We start from the raw sequence: 23,358 nt of genomic DNA, 5'->3' as shown, positions 1-23,358 counted from the left end.
CACGCACAGGTTCCGTGCTCGGAGGAGGGCTGCTGCGAAATGAAAGCTGACTCTTGGGTAATTGCGTGTTGCCTTGCCAAGAGGAAGTTTGCAGAAGGATGTTCCCCCGGTCCTCGTCTTGTCCCTCCTGCTGTCAGCGCTCGGCGGGGAGCAGGTCTCTCCGAAGGGGAACACTGGCAGCTGTCAGGCTGCTGGCAGAGCTGAGAGTGGCAGAAAGAGCAGGGTGGAATGAAAACAGGGATCCTTATTAGCTGCGTGTGCGCAGGTGGGGACTGGCAGGAGAGATTCCCAAATCACAGTGAGTCACTGCCGTAGCCTTTCAAAGCAAATAAGACTGATCAAAATATTAAACTGCAAGAAAGCTCAGTGACATTTTAAGCAAGAAGAATTAGAAGCTGCAAAGTCTGTGGATGCAGAGGTTGGGCTGTGATCCCACGGATGCTTAGAAAATCGTCTTCTTTCAACCTGCACAAGGCAGGCAGCAGTGCTGATGGTTTGCAGAGCATGCAGGACCCAGGGGTCAACCTGCATCCCAGCAGAGCAAGTCACAGGGTCCCAGGACCACTTTGTGGGAATAGCACACGTCCCAGCACATGTCCCCGATCCACAACATAACCCCTTTGCTCTGACCACTGACCCCAGGCAGAACCTTTCCTGTGACCCCGCTGCCACTCAGCGTGCTCCGGGCTCTGCTCATGTTCACCAGCTCAGCCTGCAGCCAGGGTTTGTGCAAAGTCCTTCAATGTCCTTCTCAGTAGGATGTCAAATCTGGGGCTTTGGCACAGCCTAAGTGTTTTGGAGGAACTGCACTGCACCGGGGGACTCTCATTCCTGGATGTCAGGGCTGCAGATGTCTCTCCCAACATCTCTCCTGGGAAAGATTTGGGAGGAGGAGGGAGAGGCGAGACCAGACTTTCAATGAACTTTCCCTGATGGTAAAGACAAAGCAATTACATCAGTGCTTTTGAATTATGCTCCTGCTTATGAGGACACAGGGCAACCTCTTTAAGCGCAGCTGAAAGGACTCCCTGGTGCCTTTCCCTGGGGTGATTTCAGGGTGGGTGATGGTGAGCAGAGGGCTGTCCTTAGAGAATCCTGGCCACTGCTCTGCAGGCTGCCAGAGCATCCTCCTGGGTTTTGGGGTACCCCAGAGAGGACAATAATGTGGGGCTGCTCTGCCTGGAGAACAACTAGGAAACATCTATGTTCAGTGCATTCCAGCGCTGGGGGACAACACGGACCCCCCCAGGGCTTGTAACCCCATGGGGAGTGATACCCGGTTTGCTTTGCAAAGCATGCCAAGTTTTATGGATGAGGAGGAGTCACAGCAGAGTAATGTAGAAATGCGTGAATGTCCCAGGAACTGGCAGCCAGGCTAGGTCTGGCCATGGGGAGGTCTGAGCATGGTCAGTGCGTTGCTCTGGATGTCAGATGGCCGGTGTAAGATGTGTCACCTGCAAGGGAGGGCTGCAGGGCCATGGCAGGGGGCAGCGGTGGCCTCGCAGGGTCCTTACGGAGCAGGCTGGCCGCTGGTTTGTATTGAGGCTGCTCTCGGCCATCACAGCTCAGATAAAACGCTGCACAAAACTGAGCAAGAAAACCACGAAGCAGATGGGGAGTGGCTCTTCGAGCCCAGATACTCTCCCCTGTAACAGATGTTGGCTCAGATCTGGGGCAGCTCCTTCCCTTCAAGGATGCTGACTTTGCATTTCTGTCCAAATGTTTTACTGCTATATTAACCTTGGAATATTTGGTGTGGTGGTGTTTTGTTTGTTGTTTTTTTGTTGTGGTTTTTTTTAATTATTATTATTTTGTTTTGTTTTTTTTTATTTCTGTTTTGCCATGCCACACCTGGCTCATGGTACCACCAGGTCTGCTTCCCCCAGGATGCCCTGAGGCAGCAGATGGGCAGAGACACATGGCTGGAGTGTGTCCATGGCAGAGAGGAGCTTGCCATCTAATGGACACTTCTTTGCTGTGCACCTGCAGCTGGATTAGGGCTGCTCTGCACTGCAAACCAGCCGCTGGCTGTGTTGAGACCCTGGTCCGGAAGCCATGAAACATGATCACAGTGGAAATGTTTGTATTTATGACAGCCAGTGGCGTCAAGTGGACCTGTCATTGAGGAAGGGCCGTTGCTCAAGTGATTTCAGCTCGCAGCCATCTGTGCAGCCTCACTTTTCTAAACCTGTGTGTTTTCAATGCTTAATGAAACAAATGCACTTTCAGACTTGCCTGTCACCCCTTTGCAAAGTCCTATGGTCAGACGAAATGTCAGACTCATCCAGCTACAAAAAGAACTGGTTTTGGCGGATCAATGCCCCAGTCTGGTCTCATTCTCCACAGCCTGAGCCAGCATGGAGGAGCAGGGAGACAGGGCGGCAGGAGGGGAAAAAAGCCAGAAGTGCCATCAGAACACGAACCAGCTCAGTCCCTCTGCGCACAGAGAATCTGCATCGGTCACCCCTCACCCCTGCACCAGCTGCTACCTTATCACTGACTTTGACATAATAAATGGTGTGCTGTAGCACAGAGTTTCAGCCCTCTATGTGTATTTCTCCAAGAAACTGCATTTCTCCAGTGGAACTGGCTTTCCTACATCTAAAGCTGCATCTGGAGGTGTTCGGGGTGAAAGAAACCGGATAAGTACATACGATGCTGAGCAAAAGTAGCGTTCAAGGGAGAAGCTATGAATGGAATTGCCAAGTGGTCACATGAAACAAGGCTGTCCTTGTATTTGGTAGAATTTTACCTGACTTAGTTTGGAGAAATGTATCTTTTCCTCCAAAGGGAAATGCTCCAGAAAAGAGCCTGGGAAAGAAAACTGCAAGGAAGAACGCTGTCCCCAGTTTTGCTGTTGGCCAGTTGATTGGAGAGGGCCTGGCTGGCAGGCACTCGACACCCGGCTAATGTTGAAAACGTTTTTTGACAGCATCAAGTTGGCGTCATAAAACACACGGTGTGAGCAAGTCAGGTGTGTCCTATAGACGGCAGGTGAAGTGGCACTGGCCACCAGCATGCTGATTTTCAAAGGTTTTGCACAGGGAAAGCAGCTGGAGTTACAAGCGCAGGCAGCGCGAGCTATCTAAGCTCTGAGACAGTGGTGGATCATGAGAACTAAGCGATGGGAGAAGGGTCGCAGAGGAACTTGGTGGTAGGTCTACGGCTTTGTTATCAGTTCTGTGGTTTTGTTATCCAATTGTGTGTCAGTACATTGGTGAGATCTGCCTGAATAAGCAGATAGTGCCCTGGACAGCAGAGCTGAGAGGATAATGTCACCCTGGCTGTACTGGAGCACATCCACAACTGTTGTATGGCATATTGCATATGATCAGTGACAAAGAGATGTCCCCCTCCTCTCACTGTTCACACTGAGCACCTCACACTTTCCCCCTCACATGGTTTTCATGACCTGCAATTGTCTGGTCTTTGACAAAGACCTGGAGTAACAACCAAGTATTTGGCTCAAAGTTTTTTGAATTGTTTGAAAATGATTGTCAATTCAGTACAGAGATTTCGGTAACATCCCCTCCTGCTCGGGCTGCTCCCCGCTGGCTGCCCAGGAGCTCTGTGTCCTCTTTCAGAAGTGCCTCCCAGCAAGTTTTGCAGCTGATCTCTTGGTGCAGAGGGAGTCACCTTCCTCAAGGGACGCGCTTTGCATCTGGGCTACACACACCGCAGCGTGTCAGCACCATCTGGACAGCAACTTAGCACAGCGGTGAAGGGGGATAGCAGATGGAGAGTAGAACAGGGACAAGGGAGAAGAAAAACACCTTCTCTGCGTTGGGAAAATGTCCTGCACGCTATTATTATATCCTTCAGGAACCACTTTGCTATTCAGGGAACTTCTCCACTTCTTTCTGCCGGTTTCTTGGACTGAAAAATAGGTAAGGGATTTCCCCCAAGCTCTGGAAGCCTTTAAGAGTCAACGGGGGGAGAGAGGGCTGTCCAGATACCTATGGCTTGGCTTGGTGACCTGCTTTGGATCTTGGATGCAGAGAAACATAGGCTTACTGTGGCCACTTCTGTGGACCTTGCAAGGAGTCCAGCACAGAGGAGACAACCACATTTGTTAGATAAATATCACTCCAGATGTCTGCCCATGGGATGACTCCAGATAAGCATGATTTCACTTGAATTCAACCCTTAACTTAGTGCATGCTACTTTTTCAGATGAGTGCTATAGAGAGGGGCTTGCACAGCAGGGAGGAAGTGTGGTCAGTGTGATTTTGCAACCAGCCTTTTGCAGTCATAGAAACATAGAATCATTCCGGTTGGAAGAGACCCTCAAGATCATTGAGTCCAGCCCCCCTACCGTTCCTCACACCTTGACTGACTCCATCTGTAGCTCAGCTTGCTTTGTCTTCTGTTTCACGTCTTTGCTGTCCCCGCTGTCCTTGCCCAGCCCTCGCAATGAGCAGTGTCAGCGGTTGCCAGGGAGCCCGTGTCAGGGGTATCTGACCCAAAGGCTGCAGACGGCACTGCTTGCCGGATTCAGAAGGATGCAGCCGAACTCCTTTGCTTTATCTGAAATGCTTTGGCCCAGCTGAGTCCAGATTTTCCTCCAGCTACAGGGCGATTCTTGAGCAGTTATCGAACTGGAGGGTTTTGCAGAGAACAGGCTTGAGAAAACTGTCGTGCTTGGACAAACATCATTTTACGTATTGAAATGTGGTTGTGATCTTTACTCTGAAGACACAGGTCATGTGCTTATGGAGGATTTGTTCCTATAGCATCTTCACATTTGGACCTGAACTCCTGAATAAACCAGTCACTTAGTACATTGCCCCCGTCCCTTCAGTCCGGTGTAAACATCATTGACCTCGAAAGGGCGGTTGCATCCTTGTTCCCATCTCCCTCTGCTCACCTGCCTCCCATCTGTACAGAAAGTGAGATCAGGAACCTGATCTGGCTGGAAACTGCCCTGGAAAGGAAAATCACCTATACATTAATGCAGGCACAGGAGAGGCAGGAGCATCACATGGCTGAGGAGGGAGCAAAGCCGCCTCCTGCGGTGGCATCGCCCGCTAACATCCAGTTAATAGAACCACAGAACTGCTTTGCTTGGCCTCGATGAGTTTGGTGTAGAAATAAAATTTACAAAATAGCTTTTTCTAATTATTATTTTATGTTATGTTCCAGCAAGCATAGCTGAGTATCAGATTTGCTAACATTAATATTCCCATGGAAGGCAGTGAGTGAGTAAATAAATAGGAATTGCTTTACCTACAGGAGAGGAGTTCACAGTGCTATAAATATTATACTCTGCCATATTGCCAGGTTTCAACACAGGAAGGCAGTAAATATTGCATACGTTATCAGGGGAGCTTCACTATTGCCAGCTACACATGTTAAAGAAACTACAAACAATCTCTGAAAACAAAACTGAGGTTGGATTAAAAAGCACAGATTCAAACCAAATGAATGTGGGTGTTTTTTGTTTGCCTTTTGCCTTCAGGGCCTTCGAGGTGCAAAGTGCTGTTGCTGCCTCTCCTTCACAATAAAGGAGGCAGTGATCTCCCTTTAATGAAAAGACAGATGAAGTTCCTACCTAATGAAATGATTCAAGAACCTGGGGCTTTAAAGGTTTATAATAAAATACTACACTTGCTAAAACTGGGACAATTGACCACACAAGCATTTGTTTCAGGGAGTGCTCATTTTCTATGACAACATGTACCAGGAGTAGCAGCACGAGTTTGAAAGATGTTACTTCAGTAGTTATGAGGGAATTTCCCAAAATAAGACCTGTTTGAGCAAACCTAAATATATGATAAATACTGTAATTGGTAGTCAGTACAGGCAGATTGAATATTTAGAGACTGTTCGATGTGCCAAGCAATTCGGTACACTGAAATCAAGGCAGGTTTCCTGGACTAGTCTGTGTAAGGCCGGTGTCAGACATACAGAAATAGAATCAGAAGAAAAAAGCACATTCTTCTAAGCACATCCAGATTTTTCTCATTTAAAATGAGAAATTAGTTGCTCTGAGACTTACAAACACACCAAAAAATAAATTGAAAATAAATTAGTAGTTTGTCATTTCAGATGGTTTTGAATTGGCCAAGCAGAAAATTTCTAATTACAACATATGGAAAAGGGTTTCTTAATTAAATATTTATTTTAAAAATATATAAAATAATAAGCATGCATAAAGTATCCAAGGATCTGTGTTTCATATGAGGAACATAGTGCTGCTGGGGGTCAGTCAGTACATCTGTGCTCAGCTCCTGCAGAGGATGCGGCACCTTCTCCGGCATCAAATCTGCTGGAATGGAAACGCTGCAAGAACAGAAGAGGTCGTTAATAGTAAAAAAGTAGATTTTGACACTGTCATATACAGTTATTTCTACAGAAGTGCTATTTTGAAAGCCACTGTTTAATGTGACTTCAGTTAGACTTAATCAGATGCTTAAAGTTAACCATCTGCTTAATTGCATCTAGGATTAGGGATAGATTTAAATAGAGCTTTTAGTTATTCCTTAACATAGTGCCACTTTCTTTTTGCCTTAATAAAGCACTTATGCCCATGGTTCATTTTAAGTGCTTGATTAGTGCTAGTGACTTCACTTTTATGCTTAAAGTTAAGAATATGATCAGCATTAGATTATATCTGGATCTTAATTGTCTATAAAGTACTGGCCCAAAGCCATGTTTAGCAGTTAACAAGCATACAAACAAGTCCTGCATCTAGGAAGAGAAAATGCCAGAAATCGGCAGAAGAACGACATAAACTGCAAACGATCGTGACACACATGTTCTTGCTCCTGTCCCCCGGCAGAGCTGTGTGATACAAAGAGCAAATCCCTGATTCTCTGTCCAAACACCTTGAGGGTGATCACGTCTTGCTGGCTGGTCCACAGAATCCCAGAATGTGAGGGGTTGGAACGACCTGGAAAGCTCATCCAGTGCAATCCCCCCATGGAGCAGGAACACCCAGATGAGGTTACACAGGAAGGTGTCCAGGCGGGTTGGAATGTCTGCACAGAAGGAGACTCCACAACCCCCCTGGGCAGCCTGGGCCAGGCTCTGCCACCCTCACCATGAAGAAGTTTCTTCTCAAATTTAAGTGGAACCTCTTGTGTTCCAGTTTGAACCCATTGCCCCTTGTTCTGTCACTGGTTGTCACTGAGAAGAGCCTGGCTCCATCCTCCTGACACTCCCCCTTTCCTTATTGATCCCCATGAATGAGTCACCCCTCAGTCTCCTCTTGTCCAGCTCCAGAGCCCCAGCTCCCTCAGCCTTTCCTCACACGGGAGATGCTCCACTCCCTTCAGCATCTTCGTGGCTGCACTGGACTCTCTCCAGCAGTTTCAGATTCGGAGCAAGTGAATTTCTGTGAGTTGAAGATGATTTAAACTCCATTGACAAGTTATGAATCTGCTTATCTTGATCACCACATTGGTTATAAAGTGGCACATTTACCACCCTGAGCTGGAGCAGAGGCTGGCGAAGCCAGTCTGGACTGTGTTCTGCTCCGCAGCCCACCCGCATCCAGAGGGGAATTTGTTTCTGTGAATTGTGCTTGGAGTGTAATGACCAAGGAAGCTTCTGATTTTAGCTTTCTACTAAATCCTGTGTCTCCTCCATATAAAAAGAGAGTAAGACGGGACAGCCAGGCACCCCGGCTGTTCCAGAAGGTACAGCAGTGAATAAGGGTCTTTCACTTCTGCCCACTAAACTCACTGGAGTGATTTCATCCTCACTTTTTCTTTCTCTTTATACCTCATGAAAGAGGGAAGAACAGGGGGAGGACTTCGTGTTCCCTTTCCTTCCCCTTCCTGACAGTACCACGGGGTTAAAAAGACCATGTGTTTCCTCTGAAGGTATTAGCATAATTATCTCTGCACTCTGAATGTGCAATAGCTGGCGGCGTTCCACAAAAGATTGCGTTTAACTAATCCTGCTTTGGAAACCCATACTATTTCTATCTTCCAAAATCAACTTCATCTTCAGAAATGCCCTTTAAAGGACACATTTTGTTCTAGTCTGACCATATGTTTCCACTGTGATGTGCGCATTTCAAACGTGTTTCCGAAGGTTAGCATCCAGGACTGCTCCCCCAGATGCTGTTTGTGCATTGCGGGCTAACGTTAGTCACGCAGCCCGCTCAGCTGTTTGAATTGTGACACAACCAGCCCGTATTTATCTCATTATTCTGTATTTGGAGAGTCAATGTGGAGTTCTCAAGCGCAGAGGGGATCCTCGGCACCGACTGTCAGTGCCAGCTACGTTTGTCCTGTGGGGTTTGCCAGCAGCTGCACAGTTTTCTCTCCCAAGTCCTTGCTCTTTCTCTTCATCTGCATCTCGTTTCTTCTATTCATTTTACCACTCCTCATTTTTTCCTTTTTCCTGATTTATGCTGGAACGTGTGAGAACGTGCAGCATTAAGTAAATTAAACAATGAAAATCAGAGTGAAAAAAGAATGAAATACTATGAAGAGATTTTGAACTCCAGCTCAACAGTGAGTTCAAACATTCCCACTGGGGGTTGGGGTCATTGTAGTTATTGATCTCTAAAGAAATGCCCATGCAGAATATGCTGCTTTTCCAGAGCCTCCTGCTGGTGAGTCTGACAGGGTTCTGTAGCATCGGAAAAGTTGCTCTTTTCATAGACCTTGTAGCCTGTTGTGTACATGGAGGAAAAACCAATTCTTCATCAATAAAGCAACCTTTCCAAAGATGCCTCAAAAGGCATCAGTTTCCTTGGAGAAAGATATTTGGAGGTCAGTGTAACCTTTATCTTTACTGCGGTGTTGCTGTTTTCTAAAATAACATTTTAGCCAAGACTGGGAAATACTCTTGGTGTAGTTTTGGCTTTCTGTGGGTGCACTTTTCAGCTGTAGTTGCTTGAAAACAAAAGCTGCATTTTCCTTGTACCAAGCTCTTGCAGACAGTTTGTGTTTGCAGTTTGGCACGTTGGTGCTTCACAAAGAGTCGGTGAGTAGCTGCATACACACAGTGTGGAGGAGGAATATCCCTGTGTGCGGGGAGGTCTAACTGGGCATGGTTTACATGGTGCTTGTTCCATCCCTGGATAGAAGGTGTGGGTGGGTGGAAGAGCATCCACTGTGGATGAGTGTGTGAGTTAGTGCATGTTTTTCAAGAGGAGATATGTTTTTGTGAGAGAACTTGAAGCCCTCTTGCACAGGACAGTCCTCATGCTGCCTGTTTTTACTGAGAGGTTTGGTGGAGAATGATTATCCTCCACCTGTTTCCTGGCATAGCTCTGTGGGCCATGCTGGTTTTCTGAAGCGCTCAGACATAACCTCCAGAACTTTAACACCCATTGCAGTTATTTTCCACCTGCAGCTGTACATTCACCTCCCCCTTGATTTCTTACAGTTCATTTAAATCCCCATCTCCTGATGCCTTAAAATAACAAATGAACAACACTCGATTGCTGTGGAGCGGCTGCAGTGCACGTACCTGCCCTTTGCAAACTCACAAAAATAAAGAAGTGAAATGTCCTCTGTCCTTACATATGTTCTGCTTTTCTGCCATCAGGACCAGGTTGTACATACATGTATGCGTCACCTTCTATGTACATACAGGACATGCACTCGTATGTTGTGGTCCTGTAGATACACATGTACACTCACATTAAAAAAAACCCCTAGTGATAAGGAACACTGTTCATAACAATCCCAACAGTAAAATCGTCGTTTTCCATCAGGAGCTTGCTCAGTTAGAGCAAGTACTTAATCCAGAGCAATGGTTTCTGCCATTTCCTTCCTTTCCTGGGTAGACTAAGCTCTCCCTCTAAGCCCATACATGTACTTAGGATTTAGAAAAACTTCAATTTAAGCTGTAAAAACAAGGGGTCAAAAAGTAGCAAATGATTGAGTTTAAGTTTTCTGTGAAATGTTAACTCTTACAGTTTTTGGTTTCTCAGTGGATATATTCCAAATAAAATAGATGCTTTAAGCACTCCTTGGCCAGCGTAGCACTGGGTCAGCCGCTGCATGGCAAGGAGTCTGGTAGCAACCCCACGGTGAGAGGAGCCCGGGGTGGCTGGCGACAGCTCCAGGAGTGGACTGTGTGCAGGTGAACCAGACCCGTCTCTCGCCTCTGCCGGGAGCTCCTGCAGCCGGGTCCACAGTGCGAATCCCGCCAGCAGCTCTGCAGCAGCTCCAGCTGCGGGAAGCACTGGCCTCCTGCCTGACCGTGCTGAGCCAGCACACACCGACCAGCCGTGACCGCTGCGGCTGCCATCGGGGATGCTGCCCAGGGGGGCGGGCAGGAGGGGACCCTCTGTCAGGGGATGCTGGGACACTTACAGAATCCCAGGATGTCAGGGGTTGGAAGGGACCTGGAAAGCTCATCCAGTGCAATCCCCCCATGGAGCAGGAACACCCAGATGAGGTTACACAGGAAGGTGTCCAGGCGGGTTGGAATGTCTGCACAGAAGGAGACTCCACAACCTCCCTGGGCAGACTGGTCCAGGCTCTGCCACCCTCACCATGAAGAAGTTTCTTCTCATATTCAAGTGGAACCTCCTGTGGTCTAGTTTGTACCCATTACACTCGTGGGTGAGACAACGGGGTCTGCCTCATGGGAAGGGCCTGGAGGAAGCTGAGCCAGTCAGTCAGTCAGACCTTTTCAGAGCTGTTTTGGTTTCTTCATTTCTTAAGTTTCAAACACCTGTGACATGATTGTTGCAGGTGTTTGAAACAGGAGCTTGTGGAGTCTGCTTCTCTGGAGACATTCAAAACCCTCCTGGACATGACCCTGTGTGATCTGCTCTGGTGACCCTGTGTTAGCAGGGGGGTTGCACTGGGGGGTGTGCAGAGGTCCCTTCAGCCCAGCCAGGCTGGGATCCTGTGTGATTCTGTGGTTTTCAGAAGTGCTGCTGCAGCCAGACCAGGCAGAACGTGCCCTCGCTGCGGTGGCTGGAGGGCTGTGATGGACAGTGACGAGCCTGGGGTTCATCTGGGCTGGGGGAGCATTTCCAGTCCTCCTCACGTTACTGTGTGGCCACAGTGAAGTGATTCCACCCGCCTTCATCATCTTCCCAACATGTAAACCAGGAACAGTTGCACCTGCCTTACCTTCCCCACAAAAGCGGTATAATTAATTAACATCTGATTTATGCTTGCAAAATCCTATTAAAAAATCCCCTGTGTGATCTGAAAAATCTGACCTGAGTGTTCCACAGCTGTTCCTCAAAAGTAATAAAGCCTTGCAGATGCAAGCGCAATGGCTCTCAGGCTCAGCTGGGGCTGACAGACCCACCCTACCTGCAATGGGTGTCTCAAAGCTGTTTGTGAGGCTTCGACGAGTGCGAGAGGAAAGCCTGCATGGAAAATAACAGTTCCATAATCAGCGCAGGATTTGGATGGCGTGGGATACTAAAGAACAGGGCCATTCACCGCTTAATGAGGATTAAAATAACTCTTGAATAGCTGCCTTATTCCCCAAGCATCCTGTTCAATGAATGACTCACAGGATTACAGTTGAAAAATAGGCTGGAATGGTAGAACAAAAACCTGACATAATGAATATCAAACTAAGGGTTTGGAGACAGCCTTTAATCTGACATTTCCAACCACTTTAATGACTGACATGCTGACTTTACTAGTAGCTTAATTTTTGTCTTGTGCGCCCCTTGTTACAGGCCCTTTTTTAGGGGTCACTTGGTTTGGGTATCCTTAGCCAGGTGCAGAAATATTCTGCAAGCAGGATATTCACAGCATAAAAGTATAAAATAATTAGTTATTGGTTAGAGCACTCGAAAGGCAGCTGGGATTTAACAGTCTATTAGGCTAAGGATTCAAACGCTCATCACCTCTGATAAGGCACTGGCTGGGCTGACATCCCTGAGCGGGGACGGTGGCTTCAGCCTCCCTGGTTCCTTGGGATGGTCCCAGAGCTGAGAGCTGCCATCTGCCACCATCTCGCACCCAAACTGATGGGAAAAGGCTTTGTACAGCAAAGGGTGGATGCCCGCTCCCCTCGCCAGGCCCCTGCTCAGCTATGGCTGACCAGAGCAGCAGTTAAAGGACATTTGCTTAAGGTTTCCCTTCAAATTGCAAATGGAAAATGCCAGAGGGAGGCAGGTGGATGATAAACGAGTGGCTTTATGCCGAAAGTGTTTATGTTCTCATCATCAGTTTTTGGTCTACTTTCCTCCTTGCCTTCGGGATCTGCATTTCTTTCAGTTCCTAAAGCCTAAAGGGTTTTGTCGTATTTAAGTACTCTGGAAGATTAGCCCTTGAAAAGGATTTTCTCTTCATTAGTGCGGATGCCAAACAGTTATCTTGTCATCAGAAAAGTAAACTGCTTGTTCCATCCTTCTCTGAAGATCTCAGCTGAGGAGTAAGGCTGAAGGCAGGCGAGTGCTGAGGCCGCTGAAACAGCGGAGGGCAGGAGGCGAGGAATTGTATTGCATAGGCCCATCGCTCCTGTTTAGTCCATTTCTTTTGTCCTGTTGACTATAGATTTCAGAGTTCCCAGTACTTTAATAAAAGTCATGCAAAATATTGCATGACTGTCAGAACTAGCATATATCTGTCATATAGCTGGCGTATATAAAAAATATCCTTGCTTTGCAGTTTTTATAAGGAACTTTGTTAGGAAAGACAGCCTGGAAAATACAGTGTTTTCTTTCAATATTCTGACACTTGATATTTTTTTCCATTATAGAACACAATAAATCTAGTTTTTATTAACAATAAACACATGCAAAATCCCTGAGACTGAAAAATATATACCCTAGAGAAGGCTAAAGCCAAGTGCCAAAGGAAAGGTTAAGTCTTTACACAAAAAGATTGTTTCTGGAAAGGATCTCCTGGGTAAGAAGTGCAATGGGAACTCCTTGGGGGATATTTAAAGTTTTCTTCACCAGTTATCTCGGCTTTTGCACCTTGAGACTGAAGATTCAGGTGGCGATTTGTGCTGCACATCAGCGCTGTCTGTTCTGACCAGGGTAAGAATTGCTCCTTGCAACGCTGAGATACAGAGCGCAGCAGACGGGGAGACCTGGCTCTGCGGAGAACAGGATGAAGGGCTGTCCAGCACCGTCCCACCTGCAGAGCTCTGATCTCAGTTGCCCATCAGGGTGTTCGGAGGTCCCCAGCGCCACATCCTGACTCGCTCTGGCACTCACGGTGACCATCGCCCAGAGGTGTCTGAGAGAGCTGGTGGTGCCCCAGCACCGAAGTCACTCAGGTGTTGCAGGACCATAAAGCACTCTCCATATTCACTGGGAAGATTATAGCGTCATGTTTTATCACCCTCTGTGGAAAAAATGCTTGAGCTTCTCAAAATCAGTCAGTGGATGCCACAACTGACACTAGACTAAGTATTTTCAAAAATGCACGTGCACTCTCAGAGAAATTTCAGGAATTATTAGGGGGATCATAGAATCACAGAATGTCCTGAGCTGGAAGGACCCCCAAGGATCATGGAGTCCAACTCCTGTCCCTGCAATGACAACCCCACAGGTCACACTGTGTGTCTGAGGACATTGTCCAGTCTCTTCTTGAACACTGTCAGGTTGGGGCCGTGACACCTCCCTGGGGAGCCTGTTCAGTGTCCAGCACCTCTGGGTGAAGAACCTTTTCCTCATGTCCCACTGACCCTCCCTGGCACATCTTCTGCCATTCCCTTGGGTTCCTCTCCTCCTTCAAACACAAGCTGGGGACACTAGGAAGAGAAATTTTTGGAGAAGTGTAGATCACCTGAACCCGTCTCACACAGCTGCCTAAGCCTGACTCCAGGTCCAGCAGAAACCACCTCTTCCTGCAGGAGACACCTGGTCTGACTGTGTTGGGCTTCCAGCCCATCTGAGTGTCACCTCCATGGAGAGACATGGAGGAATGTGACAAAGTGACAGGGAGAAGAGGGACAGCAAGGGCTCATTTGCTTTCCTAGGCACTGAACTTGGAAGTTTTCTCTTTTTCAGGGTCCCTTCCACCAGCAGAAATAGGGTGTTAGTGCCCATGGGTGCTGGCTCTGGTGGCTGTGGGGTGCAGGGAGCCTGGTTGGGGACCACTCTGACTGTGTGTGTTGCATGTTCAGCTGGGCCACTTCTCCAGGGCTCGTGGAGCTGTACCAGCTCTGCAGGGACACGGTCAGGGCAGGAGATGGGGCTGCCCTGCTTCTGTGAGCTGCAGCCAGCCTGGGGGTTGTTTTCATTCCACTCTAAGCTAACACAGATACTTACTGGTGGATGCAGCGTTTTGTTCTGTTCTTACTATGTGAACTCATTTCCTTTGGAAAGAAACCTGGAGTTCTTAAAGCCCCTGTCTGTCCACGTGTCTTCTCTGGGATGCAAAAGGGCTGGGAGCGCTGGTTGCCCTTCTGCCAGTAAAAAGTCTCATTCTTTCTGCTGGTTATTGTATCTGATCACTCCTCCAGCTGTGCTCCGAGATTTTGCATTGTGGTCTGACAATTCAGGGCACTGTGAATCCTTTATTTCCCTAATGGATTTTCCTAGTAAATAGATTTGAACTCAGATCCTTGTCTCTCCGATAGATATGCTGCTGCCTAACTGGCACTTCACAATTAACAGCATTATCTTGTTAAACCTGGAGAGCCACAGGAAGGCTCAGCCATCATTTTAAAGCATTTTATTTCTTAGAAAGTGTTTACAATAGGCTACAGAAGTGGTAAATGAAGACCAGTGCTGCATTCAGATGCCTGATTAGCTCAGCCACATGAAAATGCCAGTATTTCAGAGTCTATTTTGGATGCCATTTCTTAAGCATTAGCCTCAAAGCATCTGAGTTTTTTAGAGGGAAAAGGGGAAGGGAAGGGAAGGGAAGGGAAGGGAAGGGAAGGGAAGGGAAGGGAAGGGAAGGGAAGGGAAGGGAAGGGAAGGGAAGGGAAGGGAAGGGAAGGGAAGGGAAGGGAAGGGAAGGGAAGGGAAGGGAAGGGAAGGGAAAAGAGAAAGTATTTCAGGTATTTCAGGTGAAATGGAAAGCTGATCAGAATCAGAAGACAATAGTTCCTATGCATGCAGATGCAGATGGAATTGTCCTTACTGAAGACACAATTTCACATGGTAGTGGGGTTGTGAGAGTAGATGACTGAATTGGAGTGCTCTGTGTTTTCAGGAGAGAGAAACCTCTGTTGTTTCCCTTCTGGAACAATTAATGTGTTAAAATTACGTCTGCTGCTGTTTTAAATTCTTGCATTTCACATGCACAACTGTCTTCATCTCTGTGTAACCTTTTATCTGCCAGCTCCTGTAATGTGTAAGCAACACAAGTTGAGAAGAGAACAAACAGTTTGGATGTTTTCTGTGATTCGATCTGTAGATTATCTTTGCCGTAGCCAGGCTGGCAGTCCTTGCTGTCCTTAGCTATTCTGCATGACTGCGGCGCTACACCGGGCTGAAACCCAGAGGGACCAGCACAGGAACCACGGGCTGCTGTACAAAGCACGTGGAAGGATGGAGACCTCCTGGGGAAATGTCTCACTTTCTGAGGCTTTCAGGAGAGAAGTGGCTGTACAGCAATTCACCCGTGCGCAATGAACTTACCGTCTGCAAATGTCAAGGAGAGGCATCAAAAACTACAGCAGGCTCATTACTCACAGCCTAGTTTGCAGCTTTCAAAAAGAGATATAATAACCTGTAAATAAGGTAATAAATGGTGGGTAAAATAACTGATAAAATACGTGACACACACCAAGCTGAACACGAGCTATTGGTGTGTCCTTGTGGCAAAGGAGGCCACCAGCATCCTGGATGCATTTGTAGGGATGTTGCCAGCAGGTCTTTCCCTCTGCTCGTACTGGTGAGAAACCTCTGTAGTGCTGGGACCAGTGACGGGCTCCCCAGTACAGGAGCGGTACGGATAAACTAGAGTGGGGTCAGTGAAGAGCCAGGAAGATGTTTAAGGGACCAGAGCATCTGTTGGAATAGGAGAGGCTGAAAGCTGGGTCTTTTCAGCCTGGAGAGGAGAAGCTCAGTGGACCAGTGTATGTAAGTAACTGGTAGGTAAGGAAAGCAGATGGAGCCAGGCTCTTCTCAGCGGTGCCCAGTGATGGGACAAGAGGCAATAAGCACAAATTGTAACACAGAAAATTTGAATTAAAAACACAAGAAAAAACTTTCTTACTGTGCATGTGACTGAACACTGGAAGAGGGTTTGCAGAGAGGATTTGGAGTCTCCATCCTTCCAAGACACTCAGAACCCTAATGAACATGGTCCTGGGCAGCCCGCTCTCGCTGACCCTGCGTTGAGCAGAGGGTTGGATCAGATGATCTCCAGAGGTGTCTCCAGCCTCAGCGATTCTGTGATTTTATGAACTCAGCAGCAGGAAAACATCTGCAAGAGAGACGGTTGTTTCAGGACACAGACATCCCTGGTATACACTGTACCTAACAGCTGCCCTTGCAACCAAAAAGCCTAAAAATTCCCCGCAGAGGAGACTGCTCCAAAGCTCTTTGTCCCAGCAGCCCCGTTCTTGGCCATACCGACCAAACACCCGCCTAGCAATAATATTCAAACCACATTTCTGCTTGATAGTGTCACGAACTGAATCTGATTAAGTCTGTACATACTGGCCCAGGCCTTAACCTCACAGCTTTTCAGAAGCACAGAATATTTAGATTATCAAAGAGAATAATCGATTTGCTGATTGACAAGCCGCAAGATCCAGAAATACCTACATGCAGAAGAATTTTCTAGTAATAAATTGTTTTCTTAGTCCCACCAAAAAATATGAAAGATCTTGTAAGAGTTGAATCCAGATGATTCAGCTAAGACGTAAAGTATATTGTGTTTTTTGGAAGTGAAGACTAGAAATACCGCAGCTGTTTCTTTTAGGCGTGTATCAGACTTACCATCGCACACACTTTTAATATCGTATGACTGAAAAGGCCTGTTTGAACTCCAGAAACTGTTAAAACCTAATGCAGAAATGAGTAAGCAGGATTTTGTATCGTGCTTGTTGGAAACTAGATGGAAAATGTCCCATTTGATCCCACAGCATGGAAAAGGGGGATCACAAACTTTGCATGAACCGTGAAAAGAAAAATATCATGTGAGTTTGTGTGAACAAGAGTAGATGGCTGAGAAAAATCCATCTGCCTCACTCTGTACCGGTGAGGTCTCTGCTCGGAAACACGTCCCAGACCACAGTACAGACTTGGAAAGGTTCTAGGTTAACTGGAGAAAACACAGGATGCTAGAATGAGAATCACCCAAGGCAGAACAAGTTTTCTAGGGAAACATAAAGGAAATGGCATTGTTTAGTTTGAAGAATGAAGTTAAGTGAGCAGGAACAGCTTTGTCATAAAGAAATTGCAGAAATAAGGGGGATTTTTCTCCACATCCCTGGGAGTCCGGAAAGAAGCAATTGGCCTAAAAAGCAGTAAGAAAGACCTAATGAAACAGATCTTCTGGGAATAAAGTGAAATATCAATGAGGGGTTTTTAAGAATAGCAGAGTAGACATCAGACTAGCCCACCCTGCACCGAGAGAGCATGAGATGTAAGAAGATTTCTTAAAAACCTCTTCTCAGCCTACGATACTACAGTTACATGATGAGTCACAAAGATCCGGACAAAGAGTTCTTTCCGTATTGAAGCCTTGTCTGGGAACTGAAGATGATAGAAGTTTACCTGCAGTCACTTTTCTAATGGTTTTTATTAAAGTGAGAAAGAAAGAAGGTTGTTTTCCAACCCAAAGGGTAATTACTGATGGCAGTGGTAGCAGTCGTTCTGCTGTTGATTGTCCTCCCACTTTGCAGCGTGGTGCATTTAATGCCGAATACATCAGGTCTTACAGGATTCCCACATCTCAGGGGAGGGAGATATACAGTTGACATGCAGCTATTTAACTCTATCTCCTGCGTTTCTGAGGCCACTTTTTTGATCTTTCCCCGTACTCACACAGGACGTCGCTGTTGTGGTTGCGGTCACGGTGGGAGAGTCTGTTTTCAGGTGGTTGGGGCTGATGTCCCGAAAACCTCCCCATGGGATGGAGATGGAGCGGTGGAGCCGGGGCTGCGAGGTTCCAGCAGCTCCCAGGGATGTCGGTGCACCAGCTATGGTTTTATTCCTGCCTGGACACGCTCCTTACCTTGGCAGATAACTCTAATTTGCAGGCTCAGCAGAAGCAGAATGCTTTCCCATTATCATGTTCTTCTTGCATCTGGAATTTTAAGTGAACTACATAACAGAATCTTCTGCTTTCTTAAGCATTTTCTCCTTTCTTTAATCATGCTGAGATTTCCTGTGCATACTGCGAGCTGTAATTATCATCTGCAGATCAGTGGATATGCTAAGCTGTTTCTTAAAGGGATTTTTTTTGTTTTCTGTGAATTTCAGATGACCAAGAACAAAACTATAATCACCTGATACTAAACAGTGCCACCCAGACACCTACACATGGTAAGAGAAAACATAGAGCAAAATTACACATGTTGTAACTTTCCTCTGCTAGCCAGTAACATTTACTGGTATCAAAGTATGTTTAATGTTAATAGAAAGGTTCCTATAGCGATGATGCATGAATGGTGGTTTCCATTAACATTAAACATAGGACCATATTTTTTAAAAGTGCTCACAATGAAATATGGCCCAGTTTTGTATAACTTTACCTATGAAAATTGTGTTTCCCCATGTCTGATTGCTCCTTTCTCCCTTCCACATCAGCAAGGTGCTCTCAGATTTAACTAGCCAAAAGGATAACCAAGGATGAGTGCATCTTGTCGGCGTGCATCTTGTCGGCCAAGCCACTCAACCGACGGCGCTGCTTGTGCGTTTCTAGGGTAGGCTGAAGAACAGTGAACACGGGGCAAGGGCTCCTAATCTGATTATTTGATGTTGGTGTCACGATATGTGGGCAGAGTCTGAGTTCGCAGCTCAGTCCAAGCTGTCCAGCCCGAACCCGCCTGGGTCTGGTCGGGCAACCTGCTGCAGCCCTTCATTATCTGCACGGTGCCTCGCTAGTTTGTAGTATGTAGGATAGGTAGAGACCGTGGGGAGATTCAGGACTCCCCCTGCCCACTTCCATAACCAATAGTGCCTCTTTCTAAATCAGTCCCAGTGGTTGCTCTCACACCCTTCCAAATCTCCTTTATTGTGGAAACGTGACGTTTCTCTGACCCTAGGAATTTGTGAAACCCAGAGCACCTCCATGTCCCCACACCCACCACAGGGTAATACAGCACTGACCTATGCCCATAACCTCAGCAGTGACATCTCAGGAGATGTCTGGGGCAGCCTATCACCCCCATAAAACCCGTCTGCTCACCCCTCTAAAGGGTGTGAGCAGCCCTTCCAGAGTTCCTCCAAAGCTCCCCTGGGTTTGGTCTTCGTACCCAGACAGCTTCATAAGTGTTTATACCCCTTCTGACAGTGCTTTTGCAGGGCTCTGAAAGACCACGGTTTTCATTTGTCTTACGTGGTTCAGCACATTTACTGGCACCTCTCTATCCAGCCCTCTCAACCTAATAAACTTGGGGATGCCCCGTGTCATGCTTTAGCCAGTTTTAAGAGTTCAAAAGACACTCCTTTGTTTCCCCCTTTGTTTCCACCATCTCATGCTAGCCTGGAGATATGTCTTCACCTCCTCCATGGCCAGAAACCTTGCCCCTCTCTGCTCCAGCCCTTCTGTCTCCTCTGCCCTATCTCCCCCTTCTTTTCTATTGCCTTGACCCTTGTGGAGCAGTTGGTTGTGGGCAGCATGTCCCCATGCATTGCAGCCACCATAGACCACCCAGCCAAATCACCAGCAGCTCCCGGCCCCATCCGAATCCAGACCAGTCACCGCCTCCCAAATCAGTGGTTCCCCCTGTCTCTGTGCAATCAGTCCAGCCTCTGAATGAACCTCCAGGTCCTCTCTGCTTTCTTCCCCCTTCTGCTGCCACCTTGCTTGGTCTTGTCCTTGCTCTTCCCTGCACCCTTTGCCATTTTAATGTGAGATGTTCCTCTAGCATTTGCAGTTGGAACCTTCTTTCTGCTGGGGAACCAGTAAGTGACGGGTGTATCTCAACATACACCCTTCCTCTCTTCTTGCAGCTCAGAATCTCTGTATTTGTTACTCCTTTTGTTTTGGTGTTTGTTTTTAATTCTGAAACTTCATCTTGATAACTATTGTGGAATTGATTAGTTGTGACTGTTGTGTGTTCTAGTATAGAAATTTCCATGCTGCTTTGCTATGAAGAAGGGTGGGAGAACGACTGCCCTTGAAAAGGTCACCTCAGATCTTTGGAGTTTGTCCTTCCTAGGGGCTGGATCCGGCAGTTCCTCAGCCCGCAAGTTACTTTTATTTCTAAGACTACATTAATAGGGTTATTTTTTCCATCTCTCAAAAAACACAGGAGAAACAACGACAAAAAGACAAAAAAAATGAAGTAATATGGTTGAAATTTATTGTCTTCTGGTCTGACTACTTGTTCTTCAAGTGTAGCATGTTCTGGGTTCTCAGATCCACCCCAGCAGAGCCAGATGAGTCCCGTGTACCCGTGCCTCTGCCCAGAAGCTTTAATGTAGCTGCGTCATTGGGTCTCCATTGCATTCAACAACTTAAGGCAGCGACATTTGCTAAAACAGTTATCGAACTTCCTTCTGGACCTGCCAGATGCTTTTCTTTTCTATGTACTCAAGAGACAAAAATCAAAGCAGATCTTTTGCTTTTTTTTCTCCACTCATTGCTCGTGTTTACTGTATCTTAATAATTTGGTGGTACAAAGTGACTTGAATGATCTGACTATAAAGAACTGTATGATTCAGAGTTATATTTTGTTCCTAAGTTACCCATATGGTCATGGGCACTTATGTTCATTATATTCATGTGTGCTGCTGCTGGTGAGCCATTGCTTGGTGAGTCTAAAAACATATTTGGACCTTTCAAATAGTGCATCAGAAGAGCCTGCAGTATTCATAATTACTGCTGAAATTCTGAGATAATTCAGCAAATCCACAGATTTTATTTAATTCTCTTCCTGGGTGCGACATCGTGCACCTTTTGTGTGTGACTGTGCAAATTTGTAGGTGGACATGAGCTGTCCTTCTGAACACCATGACCGTGAGCTTGTCTCTCGCACCCACCATGCAGTGACACCATCGAGGAGCCCAAGAAGGGTGAGAAGCTAGTGTGAGGCTCCAGACCTGCCCCGTGTTGCATGTGGCCTGAGTTCAGTTCACTGTTAACTGAAGCAAAACAAGCAGAGAAAGGTTCTCAGGCCACTGGCACAGAGCAAGCAGGGCAGGGGTTGTAGGTGACCTGTCACCAAACAAGCCACACATGAGCCTCAACAGGCAGAAATCCCTCCGGTGCCCGGAGCAGCTCCCCAGGGGCTGCCTCACCCAGCGAGGATGCGCTTGGACTCGCATTTGTGAAGGGAATCGTGAGTTGTTGCGGACTGCAATACCTGTCCGGATGAGAACTGGGCTGCTGTGGCTGGTGGTCTCTCTCCCATCTCCTGCCACCACAGGAACTTCGTAGGTTTCTTACCTTCTCCTGTAATTCCCACGACAATGAATCCCCCAACACACACATCGCTATGTGAGCAGCACGGGCTGTGCAGACATGGGGCCCAGGGCTCTGCAGGAGACCTAGAATCATAGAGCCATAGAACGTCCTGAGCTGGGACTCACAGGGATCATCAAGTCCAACTCCTGTCCCTGCACAGGACACCCCACAGGTCACACCGTGTGTCTGAGGACGTTGTCCGGTCTCTTCTTGAACACTGTCAGGCTGGGGCCGTGAAAAAAAGCAGATTAGACCTGAGGTCTCTGAGCTGTTCAGCTTCAACTTCAGATTCCCAGAATTAAAACCCTGAGACTCTATTTTAACCTGGCCTGGGGGTCACCACTCTTGTCCACGCAGAGGACGTGCCCATTGCAGTGGATTGTGAGGCCATGAGATTGCTGATGTGATTGCACCGAACTCTTTCTGATGCAGGAAGCAATAACCACTAATTAGCAGTGGGATCGCATATAATCCGTTCTGTCAGGCTGTTATCAGTTAATTAGCTGTTCATTGCACAGTTAACAGGGAGTGAGAAGAAACTCTCCCTTTTCTCCTTGCCTGGCTGGCAAGTGTGATGTGTTGGGGGAGACAATTTCCAATGGCGATCAGGAGGAGTGACCACAGGCAAGAAGGTCTGTCAACCCGCCATCTGGAGCACCAGGATTTAATCTCTGCTGGTGTTGAGGTGTTGGATTAGCTCGTGTGACTTTGAGTATCCCACATCTTAAAGAAGTCATTGATTTTCTCCTGGTTTCGGTCTATTCGTGCAGCCAATTCACTTCTAGGATGCTGCATGTCCCATTATAGATGTATCTACAGTTCCTTAGAAACTTCAGCCTGAATTCTGCTTTCAGAGACAGACTTCAGACCCCAGCTCCACTGAAATCAGAAGTTTGGTGTAGGCTTCCTTAGCTCTAGGCTTCAGTTTTACATCAGCTGCAGATTTTAGCTGCAAATGAAGAATTCTACAGCTATTTTGTAAATGTAGCGATTTTGTAATTAAAAGGTGAATGTGAGTGCTCAAGTACTAGTTTCTAAGAACAGTTAAATTTAACTTATGAAATGCAGGTAAACCTTCTGATACATTAATTTATCTTGCTCAGCTATTCAGTCTTTATACAAAATAAATACATAAATTTCTTTTCTTATGAAAACATTAAAATGTGGGAAAAAGAACTGTGCACAGAAAAGAACCAGGACAGTGGAGCATTAGATATAACAGAAATATGTGTTGACTACCTGGGCTCAGTTTCTATAAAGCTTATTACTTTATTTTTTACTGCTACTGACGTTTAATCTCATTACATTTAGTGCATATTTAATTATGCTAACCAAAAGAGTCTTGTATAAACATTTTTATGTCTATATAAACAAACACATTGCTAAATAATATAGTTAGTAGGAAGTTCATATCATAATTTTTATGTCAGTTCATTGCATTTAATAGTCATGTCAGAAAATACTTGGTAAACAACCATAAACAACAAATGGCTTCGCCTCAAGTTTTTCATTTGTCCGGGCAGTTTTCTATAGATGATGTCTGGGTTTGCTCTCATGGAGGCAAATTTCTTTTTATAGGTGTACCCATGTGAGTTTCAAACAAACTGCTACATATGTATGCATGTATGTGCATGTCTCTTTTATATCCCTTCCGTCCTTCCTTCCTTCCTGTTTTCGCCTCAAGTTTATCATTTGTCCCTGTTCATAGAATGCTGTCTGTGCATGTCTCTTTTATATCCCTTCCGTCCTTCCTTCCTTCCTGTTTCTCTTTCTTTGTTTCTCTTCTTCCTCTTCCTTCTCTTCTCTTCTCTTCTCTTCTCTTCTTTCTCTTCTTCTCTTCTCTTCTCTTCTCTTCTCTTCTCTTCTTCTCTTCTCCTTCTCTTCTCTTCTCTTCTCTTCTCTTCTCTTCCTCTTCCTCTTCCTC

The 23,358-nt window shown here is 46.5% G+C and overlaps 1 protein-coding gene across 4 annotated transcripts in view; it reads left to right on the top strand.

Annotated features, from left to right (window-relative positions):
* The window catches only part of SHISA6 (shisa family member 6), a 245,111-nt gene that overhangs the window by 204,310 nt on the left and 17,443 nt on the right, over window positions 1-23,358 (top strand). For 2 of the 4 annotated variants that reach the window (XM_065034508.1, XM_065034507.1), the window contains exon 5: window positions 18,284-18,346. The exons of the other annotated variants lie outside the window; for them this stretch is intronic. In XM_065034508.1, coding sequence (XP_064890580.1) covers window positions 18,284-18,346 — 63 coding nt within the window. The remainder of the gene's footprint in view (window positions 1-18,283; window positions 18,347-23,358) is intronic. 4 annotated transcript variants of the gene reach the window in all.

This window comes from Columba livia, chromosome 18 (genome assembly GCF_036013475.1).
Source record: "Columba livia isolate bColLiv1 breed racing homer chromosome 18, bColLiv1.pat.W.v2, whole genome shotgun sequence".
Classification (NCBI taxonomy): domain Eukaryota; kingdom Metazoa; phylum Chordata; class Aves; order Columbiformes; family Columbidae; genus Columba; species Columba livia.
The sequence above is the reverse complement of the archived record's forward strand: the minus strand, read 5'-3'. Positions and strand labels throughout refer to the sequence as shown.